Consider the following 19113-nt stretch of genomic DNA (forward strand, 5'->3'; position numbering starts at 1 on the left):
ATGTGCATGGACTTAGTGGATGTGGCTTAGTTTTTTTTCTGTTCTCTCTGATAAAAGAAATAAAGCGTGTAAGGTCATTTTTACACAAACCCACAGATTGCTCTTTCCATCAAAAACATCAAAGAGTGCTCCAGGGAAGAAGGAAATATGAAGCTCTCTGTGCTTGATGGGACACAGGAAGATGTTGATTCCAATTGCAGTGAAGAAGACTCGACTCGGATTCACTGAGAAAAGCTGTAACTCAGCACTGAAGGACAAGAACCGACTGCATAGCTGCTCACTGATGAGAGACCTCCTTCATCTGTGGAACAGCAGGTTCAGCCAGGAGAACATTCAATGCAAACAACATTTTGAAAGCCAAGAGCTTTGGTGAGCTGTGAACAATTTTATGTAACACTAGTGGACATTTAATACCTTTGTAGCAGTAAAGTGCAGGAGTCAAAGGATTATGTCTCCATGTGGTTAACAGCCTATGCAAAAAAATCCTGCCCTGCTCATTATGAATGTCACCTTAAGTCTTAATTCAGACTTCTCCTGGGGCTTCAACTCATAGAAGTGAAGATTTCCCTGGCTGAATTACTCTTTGGTAGCATTAAGCAGGCAGACTGAAAAAAAAACATGCAGCACTTCCATCACAAAATAAAAAGATGGAAGGGATGCAACCACACCTCTGGTTGCACGTGGGTTAAAAGGGGTTTCCATACTTGTTAAAAACATTTCTTTCTTTCTCTGGTTCTGCTCCTGAGTTTATCCTATCCCAAAGTAATCAAGCGTTTTGCTGCCACTGCCAATCACAACTGCCTGCTGCTGACAAGAGGAGCGTTGCCGCTAGAGTTGGAGCACCACGGGGTGCTCGAGGCAATGCCCCTGCTGGGATGCAGCAGAGCTCAGTCCAGACTGGAGCTGCTTCATGCTCCTGTCACTCAGTCCCGGGCTCCTGCAGTTCACCAGGAGTTGGCTGACCTTGCCAGACCTGAACGGCGAGAAGGGATGCTATCACCCGTTTTCAGCCTTCACTCCAGAAGGGCTGTGCCCACTTCTTTCCTCTGTTTCAGCACCCAGGTACCTATAGCAGGGGGATGTTCCCACCCGTGATCCACCATTTGCACACATTTCTTTGGAGCACAGGAAAGGGAGTGTTATCCACTTCCATTTAGTAACAGGCTAATGTTACAGTCCTCCTCTACCATCAGTTCCTTTAATGTGAGCGTGCCTGGTGCGGCAGGGACAGCCGGGACGTGGCCCCAGGGGCTGGTTTCCCGCCTGTGAGGGTGGGATCAGTTTGCAAACACAGTTACAACCCCAGCAGGCAGCAACGTAGGGATCAGGCATGCAGTGCACTGTGAGGTGCTGAACGAGTGCCTGGGAAATAGCAGGTAAGGGTTACGAGAGGTGCTGGGGAAAGGGCACGGCGGGAGCACAATCTGCAATGCAGAAGAGAGCTCTGCATCACCTCTCCTATGAGGTGGCAGATTAATCAGGAGTCACAGAGTGTATTTGTAACCTGCCTGGCAACCCAGCAGCACTTCTCACACTCAACTCTACTCAGCTCTTCCTCCACACCTGAAATACCAGCATAACTTTAGAGGTCCCTTGTTAGAAGTGGGTCCTTGTCTGGGAGGAGAAGACACTGGAGCAAGGATTTTGTGAGGGACAGGCAGCAGAGCCACACACTCCTGTGTGTGTCTGTAGGGAGTGAGAACTGGTGTCTGGGGAGGTCTCTATTCCTGTACTTCTAGCTGTGATGAGGGAGGTATTTCAGGGAAGGAGGTAAGTTTTCCTATTTGCCTTTCTCAGATCCTTCATTTCTACCTTTCCTCTACCACTGTTGACATTTAAAGTTTCCTCCTGGAGCCCAGATGTTAGCAGGTGGACCAACACCTCAGTCCTGCCCTTTCAAACTCTCTGAAGACTCCAACAGGTTTACATCCATGCGGTTTCTTCTCCCTTTTGCTTGAAAGAAACAGATGGTGACTTTTTTATCTACATATCCAGCTTAGATGGCAGAGAATATAGAAAATGTACAGACTGCCAGCTTCTCCCTCCAGATCCCTTTGAGAGGCTTTGGGAGGTGTTGAATGCACACAGCCTGGCTCACTTTCTCACTGGGTTTCAGGATAGTAAAGCTGTGAGTAGAATAAGACATGGAAAAACAGTACTTTCCCACCTGTTGGGATGAAGCCTTCCTGTTCTGCTTTGCCCATATGTGTCAGATTTAACCACAAATAAGCCCTACAAATGCTTTTTTTGCCAAAGCATTTTCTAGAGATGCAAACAAAACATGTAATTCACTCTTCCCACCTCAGCTCCACTGCAATTACTCCTGTTGCCCTGGATTTTTTTATTTGGGAAATGTTCCCCTTTCTTTCAGGAAGCAAGCTTTTCATGCTGGATAATTTTGTGCCTGCCTTCAGCCTCTAAAGTCCTTTGAACAAGCCAAGCTGCCCATGAGATGGTGCCACATGCAGAGTTAAAACCCCACTTTGCTTACCAGAGACAGCAGATAGGGAACAGTCTTCCCAGGCACTGCACTTAATGTGGCATATTTATTATGTCTATTATTATTATAATCTGGACTTCTTCAGCTTTGGGAGCATGAATAATACAGCATCCAAAAAAAACCACTTTTAAAAAGGTGTTTTTATATATAGATAGATAAAGATAGCTCGCTCTGATTCATCTGCTAAAAATTGCTGCTGTTCCTTGTTTGTTTGTTTTGTTCAAGTAGAAATCGCTGGGCCAGAGGAATGCCAGGAATGGGAATATAGGATAAGCCTATATTTCACAACTTCTTGTCATGCAGGGAGGTTGCTGTCACAGCTTTGATACAAGTATGGAATTTGCTTGGAAATGAAGTCGCTGTTGCAGGGTGTAGTGCAGAAGCTGAGCACAGCCAGGCAGGGAGGCAGGGAAGAGCATCTGGCCCATACAGGGATGAGTGAAGGTCAGCATGCCTCATCCGTGGGAAGGCTGCAGAAACTGGGACAGGAACTGTGCAGCCCCCATGAGCTCGCATCTGGATAGGGACGTGGATGTCACCCTGCACAGTTAAAATTTGCATGGTTTGAAGAAGTCCTGTGGAGACGGTTTTACCTTGTGCCATATGAGGGCGTAGATCTTTGTGCTTATTCTGCTGACGGTGTGTGGTGGTTTCTCTGGTGGGGGTCAGGGTTTGGTGTCAGTAGCCAGCACAGAAGACAGACACAAAAAACCACCTTAAGGCTGTAAAAATTACCCTTGGGCAAACAAATGTCTTGCTCAAAAGTGCAGATGGAGGTATTGCTGCTGGAGCTGCGCCTCCTGACGACATTTTCTGCCAACTTCTGAATAGCTCTTGGCCAGGGCAAGACACAAAGCCTTCCTAAGCCACAGCCCACTGCACAGGGATAAACTCCTATGCTGGTCTCCACCCCTGCAGCTCTATTTGCACCTGACAGTTGTTGCCACATCCACAGCCTGTTGCCTCCATGTCCCTTATGTGCTGCCAAGGAGGACAAGCAGCCAGCGGTGGAGCTGGGAACCGAGTCAGATCTCCAGGCCTGGTGTAGCACCTGGGCTTCACCTCATGTAGAGACCCTGGGATACGGTCCCAGACACAGACAGGAATCAAGACTGTCTGCTCTGGGCATTGCTAGCACCGTGTCAGGGCAGTTTTTCAGCTCTGCACGGACACCAGCATTATCAAAGACAAGTCCCAGTAGTCAGTTGGATCCTGCCTTGGTGGAAATAAAACACCAGTGCTTTGACTGTAGTTACATAGGGAATAAGCCATAAAATAAAAATACCAAGGAAATAGCTGAAACAAACCCTCGACATCCATCACGAGGGACAAGATCTTTCTTGACCCACTAAAAAATTATTTGTTTTTTTTTCCCAGGGGCCAAACCACCGCTCTTCTGCATGAGATATGTGTTTCATTGGATATGTATGTATCCCTAAATTTAATTTGTCCAATTGCATTAGGACAAGCAGCTAATTCTAAAATTCATTTTGCTCCTATAATCAACCCCTCTGCCAAATGGCATTTGGGTGGAATTGTGGAGATTGTGATTTTTATTTAAAGTGATTTATTGAAATCATTAGCAATGTTCCCTAAGTGGAATCCATGGCAATCCTTTTAATCTTCCCCCCATCACAGTAAATGCAAACATTTTTTTTAATAACAGAGAGTTTGAAATATAAGGTTATTAAAATCTACACTTCTATATTTCTTCGTGCTCTCTCCCTCTGTAATGGGATGGGAACCATAATTGTGGAAATAAAGCCTCCCTTTCAGACCTGAGATGCAGAGAGTGTATAATGAACAGTTAAGCATCTATTTAGTCACTTTGAATTGATGAGGGTGTTAATGAAAATGAAAGGAGCCAACTTTCCTTCCGCTCCAGGGAAACACAAAAGGTGGAGGGGTATTTTTGCGGTATTACCCTCAGCCCCTTTAATGAAGTCAGTGCCTGCAGCAGAACTCTGAGCTTCCCCAAGTGCTTTTCCAGCCTTTTCCCAGAAGTGCTCAGTGGAGGTGTAGGAAACCAAGGGGGTCTGCCCTGTGTCCCACTGGAGCGAGGTGTGGGCTGATGCCACCAGCTGTCCCCAGGCATGCAGACAGCTGCCACTTTTGCCCCCAGTTTCCCTGATTAATCTCCCCATGCACAAACAGCTTTACAAATCTTTTGCCCCAAATCACTCGGCTCCATTCCCTCCTGGGAATAAAAAGGCACAGCCTGGTGGGATCCTGCCTAGGATTGTCGCATCCCAGAGCCAGGCACAGGGATGGCTCAGCCTGGACCAGATTCTCTCCTCTTCCCTCTGGTTGATGCACTGGTGCCATGGCAACTGCTAACACCAAACAACCACTGTGAAATTACAGTTTCAGAGCAGCTTCAGTCCCCAAGGACCAGTGGGCATGTCCCAGGGGTTGTCCTCTCCTCCTGGGAACCCCAGCCAAAGGAGGCACCTCTGGAGCAGGGCAAAGCCAGCCTGCACTGCATTATCCTTGCATAGATCCCAGAACTCAGTTTGCATTGAAAAGTTTTTATAAAAAATAATCTTGCCATGTTTTCCCTCTTGGAAGGATAAAATCTGGTGAGAGGACTCAGAGTCTGAGAGAGGAGCCATTTGCCCTTAGCTCCTGACTCCTGCCCTGGCCCTCAAAACATCCCCATGGCTTCATGGTCTGGAGGCAGAGGGGCCACTTCAACCATGATAGTGGGGCAGGGGACATTAGGACATGTCCCATTGCAGGATATGTATCCATGCAGCTGTCCAGATGTCTTTCTGTAACCAGTCACAGCTCGGTTACTTGTGAGAAGAAATTTTAAGATGCTGTTAAATGTTCCTGGGAGCCAGAAGTCACTGTGACGTGGCCCACACACACTCCACAGAGAGCAGAAAAGCTTTTCCCTCCACATCTTCTTTGCTCCTGGGCTGTACAATCTGTCCATCACAAACCTAAGCCCTGGTGATTTTATCGTATGGGAGAGATGTTGCCATTTTATTCTATACTCTTCCAACCCCCAGGCAGCTGGCAGGATTGCTGCTGGCTGGTAACACACACAGACAGACACACACGAAAAGTTAATCTTTTGCTATTATTTCTCAGAAGCTCCATTTGGCTGTATTCAGGCCTAATGTGGTGATCTCCTTGCCCTCATGACAGCTGTTTCTTACATGGGGAAGCAGTACGGAAAAAAAAAAAAGGCAGAAGTGAAAAATGGAGCTGTGATTTATTTTCACCTCTGAATATAGAAAGGCAATTTCCCCCTCTCTAAGATGTCCTCTTCCTCCTCTTTAATTAAGTCCCAGTGCCTTCAAACCAAGCCAGAACCCCACTGAAATCCCATGCCAATGCAGATGAGATGTGTTTGTAGGGAACATGAACCAGTTTAAGACCATTATCAAGGTGACCAAGGACGGGCTGGCTCTTACCAGTTGACACAGACAGCTAACCTGGGAGGGGAGAGGGTGAGGGAGCTCAGCGCCAAACCCTCCGGCCTTTCTGCAAACCAGGCATCCCTCTGATGCCAAAACTTTGCTGGGTGGAGGCTGCAGGAGGGGAAGCAGGGCTGTGGGGAGCACCACTCTTCTGGGATGCTGGCGGTGGGATTGATGATGTCCTCCCTCCTCCCGGCAGCGCCCGCGATTTGATTTCTCCCTGCCGGCGGCACAGCTCCCAGACAAAGGCTGTGCTCAGCGCGGGCGGGCTGCACCTGCGGGTACCCCCGCGCCCCCACACGCACGCTCCGGCTGTTCCCCGCCCTGCCCTCCACCTCTCCGAGAAGATCCAGCAGACGGATCAAAGCTCGTCTTTTTGCCATCGAAAGGATTAACTCCCCGGGGAGCAGCGGCGGAGGCTGAGCCTACGCTCCCGCCACGCATCGCCTGCTGCACGGCGCACTTAGGAGTTGTGGAGCCAACCTCTCGGCAGCTAATCCCCCTCCCTGCTGGAGCCGGGGCGGCTGGGGAGAGCGAGCCGGGCTGCAGGGCGAAGGGACAGGAGGGGAAGAGGACGGGGAGGAGTGCACACACACACACACACACACACACACACGCAGGCGTGCCCGCACTCCCCGCAGACGGCGGGCAGCGGCACCGCATCGGGGGCTGCGTGCGGGGAGCTCCGTGGGGAGCCGAGCGCTGAATAAAACAAGCTGGAGCATCAGGCGAGGGGATCTGTTCGCTTGGAAAAGTCTTTAAGGTAAATAAAACCCGAGAGCGGCAGCTTCTGGGCTGGGCTGCCCTCCGCGGACCGTGTGCTGGGCTCATTGCTGGCGGGGCCGTGGTCTCTGATTATGGGTTTTGTTTTTAAAGGAATCGATCGGGAGATGCCGGCAAAAGAAGTTGGTGAAAGCCGGGCTGGAAGGGCCGGGAGCTGCGCGCCGCCGGCTCCATCACACGCCGGGAGCAGCTGAACTTTGTGGGGTTTGAATCTCTGTTTCTGTTCTGCGAACGCTTCGGGAGAGTCACAGCGCGGCATCGCACACCTTGCGCCTGACCGAGCCTGGGGAGCAGCAAAGGGGGGATTTCTGTCTCTCCGAGGACCATCGCCTGTAAAAAAAAAAAAAAAAAAAAAAGCTGGAGAAAGGCAATTTATCTTTCTTTTCCAGATGACTGAAAACATCCAGAGGATCCTGTCTCTCCGATTTTCATCAGTGAGTAGCATCAGGGAGAGACGGCTGAGGAACAAAAATGATATCAGTCAAAATCATTCCAACATCTACTTTTTCCTAAGGAACTTCATGCCCATAGGGGTTTTCTATGGGCATTTCCAGGAGTGAGACTGAGGTACCACAGATGCATCCCTACTGAATCATGTAAGAATTTTCAAATTAAAAACCTACCCCGTCAAGACCTTCTCTGCCCGGTTTGCAGTACATGGTTTGGTGTAAGTACAGCAATTCTCGCCTCTTTCTCTCCTTTTTAAGTCTCTTGAGCTTGGAGATCTCTTTCCTCGTTGCAATTATGATTATTTGCAACATCAGTGCCATCAAAGATTGGAGCACTTTCCTCTCCCAGATCCTCCCCAGCGTTAACAAGACTCTGAACTTGGTACAGCAAGTGGAAGCCACCACCAGCTCGGTGGTAAGTGTCCTCCAGGACCCTGAGCAGGACAACTACCTGTCCAATAGCCAGTCCATGAACTCCAGCAACTTCACAGCTGGCCTGGACCACTTGTTCCAATACTCATACTCGGACAATGACCAGCTCTACAAGGAGTACAAACCCCCTCCTCGAGATGCCATTCCTCTGCCCAAGGCTGTCCTCTACCTTCTCATGGCAGCCCTGGTGGTGGTGGCAGTGGCGTACGCCATCGTCGGGCATCTCATCAAAGACCTCATTTACGACTTTGTAGGTGAGTGCAGGCTTCACACGTTGTGTGCATGTGGCCAAAAAAAGCCTGGTGCAAAGCCTGGAAGTGCTGGCTCGCATCTCCACTTTGATTTGGATGGGGTTTAGACCAATCCTTGACCCTCTCACATTTGGAAGACAGTTAATTTAATGTTCTGAGTTCTCCAAATTGAGGTGTACGTTGACCACCTTCCTAGAGAAAATCCTTGGGTTTAGCCCCCTTCCTAAAGAAACAAAGCTTGTGCGTGCGTGCGTGTGTATAAATGTGTATGTGCGTGAGTCTGTGTTGCCAAATGACTGTAAAATCCTTTGGCCAGTTTCAACTAAGCTTGGATTAGAGGTCTCCAACATGAAAAGTTTCATGGCAACAAATAGCTGAACACAGGATAACAACCCACTAGTGCATTATGAAAGAAAAGCTGCCATATGAGCTTAACCCCTTATTAGACACCAGTGAATCCACAAACTCCTAGGAAACACAGCTCAGCAGTCTGGCTCCCTTGTACAGCCCCTAGCATAGCCATCACAGCCTCTGCAACAAATCTATGAAAAGATAGCTCAAAGAGTGTGCGTTTTTGTGAGGTTTGGCTTCCTGGCTCTTTGGTTTCATCCTGTTGCTGATGAACACGGTCCCTCACTGTCGGGGACAGGAGTGCAAACACTCTGCTGGCTGCTGTGGTCAGGCTGTGGTGTAGGCAGAGGTGCAGATAGAGGTGCTTTGCTGCTTATGGCAAGCCCTCAGTGATTTTGCCCTGTAATTTGTAAGGCTGGTCATGCTGGGGAGTGCAAATGTGCCTGATTCCCTTCTTAATCCTCAGTACTTTTGGCCCCAACAGCCAGCTCACCATGTCCTTTTGGGGGTCAGGGCCTTGGTGCAGGGTGCTGGTGACAGCTTTCCAGCTTGTATGGGGGGCCAGGAGGGATACCGAGAGGGGTTTAAGCTCCTGGCTCACAGAAGTGCCTACCCTGCAAAAGCTGTGGGGAGCAATGTCCTCCTCAGGGGAGCAGAGCTGAAATCCCTTTGCACACCCTTGCTCTGAGCCATGGACGAAGCCCTGCAGGCTCCATCTCTGCAGTGGGAGTTCACGCTCATCTGGAACAAAATCCACATGTTCATCCTTGAATCCCTTTATTTCCCTGCTCCTGGGACATGGGAGACACACACCAGCCAAAACTCCATCGGTGCCTGTGGGGCGTGCGGCACCCATGGCTTGCTGATGGGAGGGCAAGCCAAGTCCCTTGGGGAGAGGGTAATGACCAGGCAGGGGCTGGCAGATCCAGGACACAGGGATTTAGGGAGGGGGTATTTGGGACAAGAAAGGTCAAACCTCCTGGCAGGGTACAGTACTTGGGATCTCACATGAAGCTCAGACAGGAAAACGGCAGGGAGCAGCTGCTGAGGAGTCTTTCTTCGCCCCAGATGGAGGGGAACGGATAAATTGTCTTAAGTGTTAAATTTAACACTTAATCAGCAGCTTTCTGGGGCTGTAACATCACCCAGTTCTGCCACTCATCTGATTTAGAGGTGCCTTCCCAACAAAGATAGGCAGTGGGGACAGCACCTAAAAATACACATGCTGCTGCCCCAAGGTGCTCAAAGGACCAGGTCAGGCCAGGTCAGAAACTGCCCCAAAGTGGGGGCTGGTCCAGCCGCAGTGCCCCCGCAGAGCAGGCACCCCTGCCCCAACTGCTGCGGTCCTTGATGCAGGAGAGCACAGATGTGAGTGCTCAAACCCGCCCCTTGGTTGGGTACTGCAAAGTAGGGCCAAAATTGGTACAAATGCCATGCCCCTATGGGCAGTGAGGGAGGCTGCAGCCACGGTCCGGGACACCCGTGCCCCTGACTGTGCTATTTCCAACTCAGCAGCAATGCTCCCTGGTGACCTTTAGCTTCAGCCTCTGCGTGGGACGAGGTCACCGGGGTGCCCCTTCCTCGCTAAGCCTTTTGCAAAGGGGCTTCCACAGCCTTTCACAGCACCACGGCCATCGCAGGGCTGGGCAGGCACAGGGACAGCCCCGGGGTCTGCCCGCTCCCCGCCACTTCAGAAGAAGCCCTTTCCCAGTTCAGCGCCCTGGCTGAGGGCAGAGCATTCTCTCCCTGCCCACGGTGGAGGTAACACCTCTCCAAGTTAGGGTCAGAAATCCGGAGGTGAGCTTCTTCCCCATCCAGGCAGAGAGGAAAAGGCGTTTCCAGAACTCCAGCAGCACCCCTCAGTGCCGAAGGCTGCCTCCAGCTCATCCTAGTTAGCACTCCGGGCCTGTCTTCCCACAGCTGATACGCTTAAAATGAGCCAGTCCTCGGAGGAGAGCGGACGAGCCTGTGTTTGTTAACACTGCCAAGGAACAGCCTTTAAAGAGAAGGTTTCATTTGAATGAGTTTGCATAAAATTACTTTAGGGACAGGACAGAGGGACCAAGGGATAGTAAATAAGAAGCTGGCCTATTAGCTGCCTTTAACACAATGCCTGGATTTATATACTCGGCAGCAGCTCCAACCTCTGCTATCAGTGTTTCTGCACTAACCATATTTAGAAGGATACAGAGAGAGATGGAAATAAGATGCCAAAGGGCTGGAGCCTGTTTCAGGGAGATTAAAGTGTGAATAGTTAATCGCTACTTTAAAGAGTCACTTGGAAGCATCAAGGATGATTTTGACTCCTCAATAACAGCTTGTCAGACATGGCTTGGGAAGTCAAAGCATCACCCAGCCCTGTGCACTCACAAGGACTGTGAGAAGCAGGCATTGGGCTTGGTTTGGGATGGCAAAGGGGTTCTCGGGATGCTGCCAAGCTCTTCCCCTGTGAAATCTGAACAGGTATTAGAGACACTGACACATCTCTTGCAGATGCTTCTTAAAAAATCAATTAGAGCTTGCCCAGGCATCCCCAGGGGGAGATGAACAGTGCTGCGATGTCCAGGAGGGTGGGGAGGAGTGGAAAATGGGAGGCTGCGTTGGAGGAGGGGGAAAGATGCATTGTCAGAGAGGAGGAAGGCAGAGCACCTGGATATGGATAAGAGGGCTCTGAAAGAGACCCTCTTCAGCTCTTCCTGGAGAGACCTGACCAAGGATAGCCCAAAATACTTTAATTTCTCTCTGATCCCTCTCCACTTCCTCTGAGCTGACGAAGTCTCATGTTTGACACTCTCCCAAAACTCATCAGACGTCTCTGCTTGGGGATGGATGCGAGCCCCCTGATGAGGTAGAAGGGCTCCTGCGTGAGTGCAGCTCAGACCCAACCACCAGTTAAGGCAAATTGGGTCGAAGCATTTGGAAAGCTGCTTAACTCAGAAGCGCTGGAGAGCTGCCAGAGCCGGCGCTGCGGCGAAGAGCCGGCTTGGCAAATGACAAGCCTGTCACCAACGTACGAAGCGCCTAATTACTGCAATCCTTGGGAATCAGCCCGCCCTCCCTCCTCCGTCCCCAGCAGTTCACTGAATAGCACCCTTATTTAAACATAAAACAGGAGGAAAAAGGGTAAAAAATAAAAAGTTTGACTGGAAACAAAGCTGTTGCTATGGAGACTTCACGCTTGTGGTCCCCAGGAAAGGGGAAAGCATCTCGCTCCTGCGCGGGAACCACATGGGAAGGGTCTGATGGTCTGCGTGGGAGCGATGCTTCACAGGGAGACCTTCGCTGGTGTCACCCGAGGTGACAGCCGAGGTCTCCTATGAGCTGCTGATCTCCAGAGGAGACCTTGGAGGAAACTTTTCCTTTGGGAATGGGCCCAAGGCAGATGCCCAGCTGGGGCAAAGCAGGGCGGGTTCACCGACGCCGGTGGGACTGTGCTGGTCAATGCTGTGAGACTGCTCAAAGCCCTGCGCCATTCTTGGAGCGGGGTCTTTCTTTTCTTTGCCCTTTTGACCCACCGGCTGTATTTTTATTTTTCATCCTTATCTCTAACTGCCACATTTCAGGCTTCTTTAGGAAACGGTCTCCTTGAACAAAGAAACTGTGCATGAATGTAACATTGCTGAAAATAGCTGCTGGGTGATCCTGCAGGGACTTGGGATCCACTTTTAATTGCTCCACACAGAACTGCAGGGCTCTTAGGATAATTCAGCCTATGGCAGGGATTGCAGACAGCATCTTAGACCCATCAGAGAGGACTTACATGTCTTCTTTTCAGGCTCTATTTTGAGGATGATTCCTTTGCTTCCCAAAGTTGTGGGAAAAGAAGATACCACATCATATTCCCCTCTGTTTCTCCATCTCAGTGCTAACCCACCTCTGACACTAACACCCCACCTCAGTTTCCCTTCTGGTGCATGAGGGTATATCAGGGGTTCCTGAGCTGCTGTTTATGGGTGCCGATGTCTAGCAGTGGCTGCTGTAGGGTGGCTTTCACTGGGTTAGTTCCCACTCCCATGGGAGTGTACTAACTGCCTGTACTAACAGGCAGATGCCCTATCCCCGCATCCACTCTGGCATTGCCGTGGCCACAGGCTGCAGCTGTTGGCCAAACAAGTGGCTGCAGTGGCCTTGCCCTGCAAAAAGAAGGGAGAAGTGGCCCCACTCTAGGATAGCTGCATTTGCAGCCAAAGCTTTGAAGCACAAAGCCGTAGCAGTGGAACGGCTTCCAGCATGTGCTGCTGGGGATCCAGGGCCATCCAAGGCTGGCCCCAGGGATGCACCATCCCACAGCACCATTTCCATCCCTGCCATCGTGTGGTCCAGTGGTGGGCTGTCAGGTCTCTGGGGAATGACTGTGCCTTTCTACTCGTCTGCAAGCACTGGTCTTTCTTGAGCTGAGAGCAACCACAACTCCTCCTCACTCTCTGGCCGTCCTCACTCTGCCTCTGGGGAGAACATCTAAGACTGGAAGATAAGGAGAGCAAACATCCACTCCCAGGAGCACGCCTGCCTCCCAGCTACCACACCTGATCATCACCTCTCTGAGACCCACTCTCTGGAGCAGCAATGCTGCCCGATGGATGGGACTGGGATCAAATTCAGGCTTGGTCCAGGGTTGTTCTGGTGCAGAGAAGCTGTTTTTAAGAGAATATCACAATGGAATGCCTTTTCCGTGTCACGCCCTTTCCCCACCAGACGCTTCATGCCAGTGACAGCTCTGCAGAGAGACAATGTCCTTACCTGTCTATCAGCAAAGCAGTGTGCTCATGTTGCTTGGGGTGCAGGACAATTTTGACTCAGCCAGCACAGCAAAGCTAACAAATTTCTTCAAAAGGGGGAAGGAAGAACAGACCCCGACAGCAAGTTCATTTAGAAAGATGTGAATCTGGGGGGAAGGGGGCTTTCTAACAAATTACTGTGGCAAGGGGCAGACAAAGGTTTTCCAATAGAACAAACCTGGGAGTTATCTGCTGATTTTGGTAATGAATAAGTAGAGCCTGTCCTGCAAATGAGACAGATACGATGTCCAGCTGCGAATGCTGCATCCTGTCAAACTCATGAGGGATACCCTTGAACTCCAGTCCATCGGGAACGCTTTGGCCAGAGCTGGTCCAGCCTTGCTGCAGAGCACAGTGTGATTGCTGGGTCAGGACTTGTGTCAAAGAAAAAGGAGCTTCTGCTCCTGCTGCTGGGAAAAGGGCTTTTTTAGCAGCTGCTTTCACACCCAGCTCCATTTAAAGCAAAATTAGAGCACGAATTTGATTGTTCATTGAACATGCTACCCCTTCCTTTCCTTGTTTCCATCTCTGCAGGGACTGTGGATGTCTCACTCACCATTTAAATTTTAGCCCTTTCTCCCATCTGCCTCTGCTCTTCTGCTGGGGATGTCTCTTTTTCAGTGGCTGAAGTGCCTCGTGGACATCCCACCCTGTCACCAATGAATGCAGGGGACCCGGACACCCCTACTGGGATGAGACTGGGGGTAGAGCATCCCTGTGCTCCTCTGCACACAAACAGCAGGAAGCTGCTCCCTGCTGCCTGCATTGTAAGGGTTTTCCAAGTGAGGACCATCCTTCATGCTGCTGGTACAAGGAGGGCACACTGTGACATCTGGGCAACCCCAGTGTGTTTTTCTGCCCCAAAAAATGCAGCACATCTCAAGGGTCTGCTTCCAGGGGTGCTGTCAAAGGCTCTGACAGAGCCAGGGAAGTGTAGAGGAGCTTTGTGCCACATTACTCTGCTACTTAGGGATAATAATAATAGAGTTGCTATTCCACAACTCCTGATTTGCCCAATCTGCTCTATCTTGTCTCTCCAGCTGCTTTGGATCAATCCCTCCGTATCGATCTCACCCCACCTCAGCACTTCCCACCTCTCCATTCGCCCCGCAGACCTCAGCAGGCACACTGAGCCTTGGCAGCTCCTGAGGAGCAAGGAGAGGCGTCTCTCGGTCAGATGCTGCTCCCCCAGCCTGGCTGAGAAAGTCACTTTGTCCCTTTCTTTTATCCAAGACATTGACAGACATGCCCGCGTGCATGCCCTGGATTTTGCAGCACGTGTTATGAGCTCCTTCCAGTGGCTGGGTAGGGGCAGGAAATGCTTTTTCTTATCTCCAGAATGCAACTGTCCTGGGTCCAGAGGTGCCTCTGCCCCAGGAGTGGGCACTGTGTGGTCCCTGCTCACTCCAGCTTTGCCCTTGGGTGTCCCAGGACCATTGGGTGTCCTGGCTTAGCCTGATTTTGCTTGCCTTCTTGCTGGAGATTGCGTGAACACATATGTGGACTTTGATCCAAAAGAGGATTTTGTTTTCCTCTCAGTGGCAATTGTGTCTATTTTTTGTTGCTTATTCAGCCCCCCCGCCACATGCAAGAGATAGAGAGAGAAATACCTGACATGATGTTAAGGGCTACAGCTACCTTCAGCTGTCACCACCATGCCTTGGCTCCCAGCCCTTCACCACCCTCCATTACCCCATTACATCTCCCCTCGGGTTCATTATCCGAGGTTTACATCATGTGCTTGTGCATGACGTGAGGTTGTGCATCCCATCCCCTGCAAAGGCCCTTCTGCATCAGAGCAAGGTTTAATGCCATTGATGCCAGAGATGTGCAGGTCTCCTCTCTCTTCTCCGTCACTCCTCCCCAGACATCCCACAGGGGAACCTGTGAGACCTTGGTTTCTCACCCACAAACTGAGAGGAGCCACAGGGTGAAACTGGGGAGGAGCATGCATGGCTGGGACAGATCCAGCAGTGGCTGGCAGGGGAGATGAGGGTGCTGACATTTTTATGGTTGTTTGTCCAGGGTCCTGCTGGCAGGAGATTCTCTGCCAGCTCCACGGGGCCTCGCTCCCCTCTTCCACACATGGCAACACGCTGAAGTTACAGGCCATAAATGGCCACAAATAACGTGTAATTGTGTAATTACTTCACTCCTTACTTACACAGTCAAATCATAAAGGCATCGCAGTAAATACCCTCTAATGACAGCCTAATTACATCTTCCTGCAGATTACTGGGTAATTAGATCCAGCAGGCTCCAGAAATAATTCCCAGGGAAGCAGTGGTTCGGATTAGCGCGTACAATCCAGCCTGCTCTTACCCAGGAATTAGACTGTGGCAGCCTCACACAAGCCACCTTCCCCAGGCACCCTGGTCAGCCACATTCCCTTTGGTGACGGTGCATTGTGACCCTTTTCCCATAGAAATGGCTTTTGCTGGTCCCCTTGGTGCTCTTCCAAAACACCCATCCCCTGCATTTCTGCCTTTATCACAGTGCTGCATCCAGCTCCAGCTTCTTCTGCTGCCTGCAAATGTCCCCAAGGTTTCCTCATTTGGCCACCAAGTGCCACTCCCCCTCACTCACAGGCATCCAATACTGAGCTCTTTGCTTCCTATTGCTCACAGCAATCCTCATCCAGTGGCTCCCAGGATATTTGGGGACCCATAGCCCCTTTTCCTACAGGTTATTCACCTTCTTCCTTGCTGGACCAGCCCCTGCTCCCACTGGAGTTTTACAGCTGACATCAAGGAAAGCAAGCTGAGACCTTTAATAGTATCTGTAGGAGGCAATCTTGTTACTGCCTTTGGATTCTCCTCACAGCAAGTGTCTGTGCGGGGGCTGGAGGAGCCTGGAAGGTCTTGGGGGCAAGAGGCTGGGGCTCTGTCTGGTCTGGACCCAGCCCAGGCTGCAGGGCCAGACCAGGAAGAAGATGGTGGAGTGTTTGGCTTTAGTCTAAATCCAGTAAAGCCAAGCAAAATCGAAGCTACAAAGGAAAAAAATACCTAAATGAGCCTTTTGGGCTTGGGTGATTTCCTTGGGGAAGTGTTGTAACGGGGAGCCCAGGCTCTGGCTGGGGCTGTGGATCATGCAAGTGAAAGCTAAATGCCCTGGTTGGGACTTGGGGCAGACCCAGGACTCCCCAAAAACCTTTGGACCACATCTTTGCTGAGATTCGCAATCACTCTTGCCAGCACTGTGGTAGCTGAGGGAACTGTGGTGGTTCTTCTCCTGTCATTCCTGTCACACAACCAGCAGACCCTGCTAGCGCACTTACAGAAGTAAAGAAAAAGGAAAACCAAGAAAAAACAGTCACTCTCTGGACATGTTACCTTTGCCCAGTGTGGTGGGAACATTATCCTCCTTGGAGCCAGCAAATTTGACCTACAGTGCACACACCAAGTGCAGAAAGAACCACAGGTCATTCTCGTCTCTCTTCTCACACCTGTGGAAATGTCTGGACACCACTGGCGAGCTGAGAAATTAGATCTTTCATTCCCTTCACACTTGATGGCATTTGCCATCATTCAGCCTCAATTTTGCTGCAAAACATTTTTCTGCAGCCCATGAGAAAGGCAACGTCTCACTGGGAGTGCATTTCTCTGTCCCTGCTTCACCAGGCAGCCCCCATCCTCCACCAAAGAGCTGCAGCTGAAATGCCCTATGGGGACAGAAAATACCCCATGCCACAGAGGAGAGAAATGCTATTTCTTGAGAGCAATCCATTGGCAAATAAGTGGAGTCCCTCAGAAAAAGCTAAACCAGGCTGGCCCTTTTGTCTGCCTCCTGGCAGCTATCTCTGCTTTATTTTGGGAGCAGGGCTAAACCAGGGGGGTGTTGATGCTCCACTGCCCACCACCACCACGTTCTAGGGTTTGAAGCCCTGGTGTGGCTGTGATACACTCTCAAGGCAGAAAAGCCATGTCCCTAGCCATACCTCCGGCCCAATTTGGATGTCACATAGTTATTTAATTGTCCCCTCTGTTTCTGACAGCAAAAACACACTGTAGGAAATACATTGCTGGAGAGCCCAGATGCACACTTCATAGGCACATCATTCCCATTTTTGGGATTAGCAGAGTGATTTCATTTGCCTAAGCTGGGAGGGTTTCCAGAAACCAGCAGCCTGAAAACCTGCCCAGAGCTTGGAAGAGCAGAGACTGCAACTCCACAGGAGCAGAAGGGGCTGAAAGGGCAGTGGTGGGCAAGGGACCCTCCTGGGAGGGCGAGAACCCAGAGTGAGAGGTAGGATGTAGCAGGAGGCAGCAATTTTCCAGCCATCTTGGGATGTGGGAACAGCCAGAGGTAATCAGGGGCTTGTTTTGTGCTTTTCCCTCCTCCAGACTGGATCTTTGGCCCCAACCCGGACGACAACAGCAACAAGAGCGACATCAACTGCATCAGCAACAGCGTCAACGAGATGAGCGAGATGCCCGAGGCGCCGCGGCACCGGGACCGGCAGCCCCAGGACGTGGTCATTGCCATCGGCGAGACTTGCCACCTGCCACAGCAGACGTGACCGGCGCGACGTCCCGGCCAGGCGGGATGGAGCAGCGGGATGGAGCAGCAGGATGGAGAGCAGGAATGGAGCAGAGGGATGGAGCGGAGGGATGGAGCAGTGGAACACTGCAGCAGCCACCTTGCAGGACCGGGCAGTGAGAGGAAGGGATGGGCAGAGCCGGCACTGCGGAGCAAAGCCCTTCTCCCGCTGGCTTTGCCTCTAAGGACCTTGCTGGGGTGGGTGGCATTGCCCCTTCTCCCAGGCTTGTCAGCCCTGTCCTGACATCTGCCCGTGGGTTTGTGACCCCTTCTTTGTTCCCTGTGAATAGCAAAAAAGAAAAAGCAAATGCAAAATACACCCACCAAGCAAAGCTTGCAAGAGAAATGAGCTGGAGAGAAGCCGGGCGGTCCTTTGGCATGTGGCTGTCCAGTGGCATGGGAATGGGGTGGTGAAAAGGGCAAAGGAGACAAGGAGGCGACAGAGAAATGGGGGTATCTGTGTTTCTGGGGACAGGTCCAGGACACAGCAGGGAGCTGGGGACTGCAGAAAGACACAGAAAGGTCAGTAGGGGCCAAATCCAGACCTGTAGTTTGGTGACCTGCCTGGGTCATCACTCCTCTCCTTAGTTTTGCAGCTCCAGCTCACAGCCTATTTGCACAGCAGGTTCATCATTCCCTGGTCCCAGTGCCTCTTCCTGATGAAGATCCCTTTGCTCTCCACATCTTTCCTGAACTTAAAAAAAAGGTTATACTGATGGCCCGCAGACCTGACCCTGAGAAAAAGCAATAGTCCAGACTTCTGCCTCTGTACTCAGGGAGGCAAGCCCTGCCTTTCCAGGCACACCATGAATAGCAGGGGCTAGAACAGCTATTTTCCCCTTCTGAAAGTGGTTGAGGAAAATGGATGCGGTTTCAACCTCCTGCTCCAATGGCTTTAATGAGAGCCATTACCAGCAGTCCCACGCTGGGGCTTTGTCGGCTTTGCAGGATATTACCACAAACCTGCCCCCAGTAATTAACCATTTCCAATCAGACACAGCGTTGCTGCCACCACCATTTTCCTCCATTATTTTGGCCCTGGGTTTGTAGTGTGGCTGCTCTGGCACCCGCCAGCCATCTCCTATGGGGTTGTGAAGGGGAGCCAGGCAGCGATGCCCCGGCAGCACGTGAGGATGCTGGCGGGGTGATCCCATAACTGTCGGCCCTTGGGAGTGGAGCTTTCAACACCAGAGCTGGCTGTGGGCTGGGAAAACTGGGAAGGTCCAGATTTCTGGGGGACAGGAGGTTGTATGGGGAGGGGCTGGTTTTCTTGTTCCCCTGCCCTTTCAGCATCTGGGGGCTGGAGATCAGGGTTATCCAGGTGCCTCTGGCACTGCTCGGGAGGGACAGCGAGACCATGTCTCACACTGGCACTGCTCTCACAGGCACTGGTCCCTGCCAAGGGGACATGCCACTCACTGGGCACAACAGATCCCCCCTCCTGCTGCAGGAAACAGCCCCGGTGACTCATCTGCACTGTGGACACATCAACTGCTGGAAATAAGGTGGAGGCTTCCCTGAGGATGGAGGCAGCCACCTCCACTCCAGCCAGGCTCTTGGTCCCTTCCTGTGACACCTCGGGTCCCATGTGACACGGTTTGA

General features: G+C 51.2%; 1 protein-coding gene across 1 annotated transcript; it reads left to right on the plus strand.

Annotated features, from left to right (window-relative positions):
- Positions 1-6196: 6196 nt before the first annotated feature.
- On the plus strand, positions 6197-18176 carry LOC108502085. Its single transcript, XM_017824600.1, has 4 exons — positions 6197-6691; positions 6805-6915; positions 7101-7846; positions 17316-18176. Exons 3-4 carry the CDS (start codon positions 7369-7371, stop codon positions 17489-17491), a joined length of 654 nt encoding a protein of 217 aa, XP_017680089.1. The 5' UTR covers positions 6197-6691; positions 6805-6915; positions 7101-7368; the 3' UTR covers positions 17492-18176.
- The last annotated feature ends 937 nt before the right edge of the window (positions 18177-19113 follow it).

The sequence above is a fragment of the Lepidothrix coronata genome, unplaced genomic scaffold (genome assembly GCF_001604755.1).
Source record: "Lepidothrix coronata isolate B3197 unplaced genomic scaffold, Lepidothrix_coronata-1.0 Scaffold112, whole genome shotgun sequence".
Classification (NCBI taxonomy): domain Eukaryota; kingdom Metazoa; phylum Chordata; class Aves; order Passeriformes; family Pipridae; genus Lepidothrix; species Lepidothrix coronata.

Bases quoted from the DNA above. Each gene is read 5' to 3' on its own strand.
- LOC108502085 (XM_017824600.1), top strand. From the start codon at position 7,369: ATGGTTTGGTGTAAGTACAGCAATTCTCGCCTCTTTCTCTCCTTTTTA. The intron at 7,847-17,315 runs GTGAGTGCAGGC...TCCCTCCTCCAG, and splicing joins CCTCATTTACGACTTTGTAG to ACTGGATCTTTGGCCCCAAC.